Consider the following 2,748-nt stretch of genomic DNA (forward strand, 5'->3'; position numbering starts at 1 on the left):
CCCCGGGGATTTCCGGCAGCGGGCGGCGTCGGGGAGGTTCCCGCGGGACGTGCAGGAGGCGCTGGAGGGCGTCAGCTTCATCGCCCGGCACATGAGGAGCGACGACAAGGACCAGAGCGTAAGTGGATGGAGCTCGGATCATTCTCCCCGGGTGTCCCCGGTCCCCACGGGTCTCTCCTGTGGGGACCGGGGGCCCCCAAACGCTTGGCTGGAATAAGGAATCCAAAGTGCGGATGAGTTCCAGGATAGCTTCACGCATCTGGGGGGAGGCAGGGGCGGCCCGCGATCCCTTTTGTCTGTTCAGGGCTCCCCGAGAGCAGACACTAGGATGAGGACCTGGGCCGCCCTGGCCGGTGTGGCTCAGTGGATGGAGTGTCGGCCCGCGGGCTGAAGGGTCCCGGGTTCAATTCTGGTCAAGGGCACGGTAGGCTCGATCCCTGGCCCTGGTCAGGCCACCCATCGATGTGTCTCGCTTACATCAATGCTTCTCTCTCTCTTTCTCTGTCTTTCAATTTGAGGGGGCCGGCACGCTAACCACTGAGCAAACTGGCTAGGGCTCCAGTTGCAGGGTTTTTAGTGTGTGTGGTGTGTTTTTTATTTTTTTAGTTTTTGCGTTTGTTTTTTAATATATATATATATTTTAAGTTTTGCCTTTTTATTTTTTTAAATTGATTTCAGAGAGGAAGGGAGAGAGACAGAGAGATAGAAACATCAATGATGAGAGAGATTCATTGATTGGCTGCCTCCTGCCCGTCCCCCGCCTGGGACGGGGAGGGGGGAATCAAGCCCGCAACCCAGGCGTGTGCCCTTGGCTGGAATCGAACCTGGGACCCTTTAGTCCACAGGCCGACGCTCTATCTGCTGAGCCACACCAGCGAGGATTGATATACTTTTGTTGACTCCGGAGAGGAAGGGAGAGGGAGAGAGAGAGAGAAACATCATGATGAGAGAGAATCATCGATTGGCTGCCGCAACCCAGGCATATGCCCTGACCGGGAACCGAACGGGCCGGGCCCCAGTTACGGATTTTTAAAAGGGAGTTACGAAAACTCTCAGCCGTAAGCACTAGCGTGTAGCTGTCCCCACCGACTCCTCCGAACTGGGGGGCACCGCAAAGGAGGGGTCAGTGACCGACACGGAATACCATGGTCGTTAGACGCGTCCACACACACTTCCATCCCGGGAACAGCGTGTCCGTTCTGGGAAAGTTCTCACCACCCCGGGAACAGCGTGTCCGTCCTGGGGAAGTCCTCACGTGGACAGCGTGTCCGTCCTGGGGAAGTCCTCACGTGGACAGCGTGTCCGTCCTGGGGAAGTCCTCACGTGGACAGCGTGTCCGTCCTGGGGAAGTCCTCACGTGGACAGCGTGTCCGTCCTGGGGAAGTCCTCACGTGGACAGCGTGTCCGTCCTGGGGAAGTCCTCACGTGGACAGCGTGTCCGTCCTGGGGAAGTCCTCACGTGGACAGCGTGTCCGTCCTGGGGAAGTCCTCACGTGGACAGCGTGTCCGTCCTGGGGAAGTCCTCACGTGGACAGCGTGTCCGTCCTGGGGAAGTCCTCACGTGGACAGCGTGTCCGTCCTGGGGAAGTCCTCACGTGGACAGCGTGTCCGTCCTGGGGAAGTCCTCACGTGGACAGCGTGTCCGTCCTGGGGAAGTCCTCACGTGGACAGCGTGTCCGTCCTGGGGAAGTCCTCACGTGGACAGCGTGTCCGTCCTGGGGAAGTCCTCACGTGGACAGCGTGTCCGTCCTGGGGAAGTCCTCACGTGGACAGCGTGTCCGTCCTGGGGAAGTCCTCACGTGGACAGCGTGTCCGTCCTGGGGAAGTCCTCTCACGTGGACCGTGTCAGAGCAGATGTTGACCTCCCAGCCCGCAGCCGCAGGGGGCGGGGGAGAGGGGAGAGGAGAGCGCATTGCCTCCTTCCTACCTTCCGCAGCCGGTCCTCCGGGGAGAGCTCTGGGCGTCCGTTCAGGAGTCAGCTTGCAGGGGAGAAGGGGGAGGAGCGGGCCGGCAGGTCTCCGGATGACACTGAGGAGAGGGCAGGGGAGAGTCATCTCAGATGGAATGTGGGACTGAGCTCTCCCCAGTGGCTTCCTGCCCGGCCGCCTGGGAGCCATGGGAAAGCAGCGGCCTCGGCCCCTCTGACCCGCTGGCTCAGACCTGGCGCTCCGCTAGGTCTCCGGGGGGGTCCCGGGCGCCGCCCACAGTGAGAAACACGGCTCCACACGACTTCCAGGCCCCGCTTTTTATGTTTAATTTAATTTTTTATATTTTTATTGAAGGGAAAGGAGAGAGAGAGAGAAACATCCATGATGAGAGGGAATCAGGGATTGGCTGCCTCCTGCACGCCCCCCACTGGGGATGGAGCCCGCAACCTGGGCCTGTGCCCTTGACGGGAATTGAACTGGGACCCTTCAGTCCTCAGGCCGGCGCTCTATCCACTGAGCCAGGCCAGCTAGGACACAGACACTGCTGTTCCCAGAGCCAAGCAAATCAAACACCAGTATTTCCAAGTGTCCTGCCTGCCCCCGTGCACACCCCACTCAGCAAGGGGGGCCCCCAATCTAGCTGGGGGTGGCGCCAGCTCGGGAGGCTTGGGGTGACAATAAGAGAGAGGCCTTGTCCCCCTGTTTACAGTCAGGTTTGGTTTCCGACCACATTCCTAATCTCCCATCGGTGACTGCAATGCCACAGGGGCAGGTGGCATGGACAGCCTCCTGCTCAGAGCGGCCCACCCCCCCCCCAAGT

At 60.3% G+C, this 2,748-nt stretch overlaps 1 protein-coding gene across 1 annotated transcript in view; it reads left to right on the forward strand.

Moving 5' to 3' along the window:
* Positions 1–217, forward strand: part of CHRNB4 (cholinergic receptor nicotinic beta 4 subunit) — a 1,191-nt gene extending 974 nt beyond the window's left edge. Inside the window, exon 3 of the mRNA XM_015566180.1 lies at positions 20–217. Within this exon, the coding sequence (XP_015421666.1) occupies positions 20–217 (198 nt within the window). The remainder of the gene's footprint in view (positions 1–19) is intronic.
* The last annotated feature ends 2,531 nt before the right edge of the window (positions 218–2,748 follow it).

The sequence above is a fragment of the Myotis davidii genome, unplaced genomic scaffold (assembly GCF_000327345.1).
Source record: "Myotis davidii unplaced genomic scaffold, ASM32734v1 scaffold1622, whole genome shotgun sequence".
Classification (NCBI taxonomy): domain Eukaryota; kingdom Metazoa; phylum Chordata; class Mammalia; order Chiroptera; family Vespertilionidae; genus Myotis; species Myotis davidii.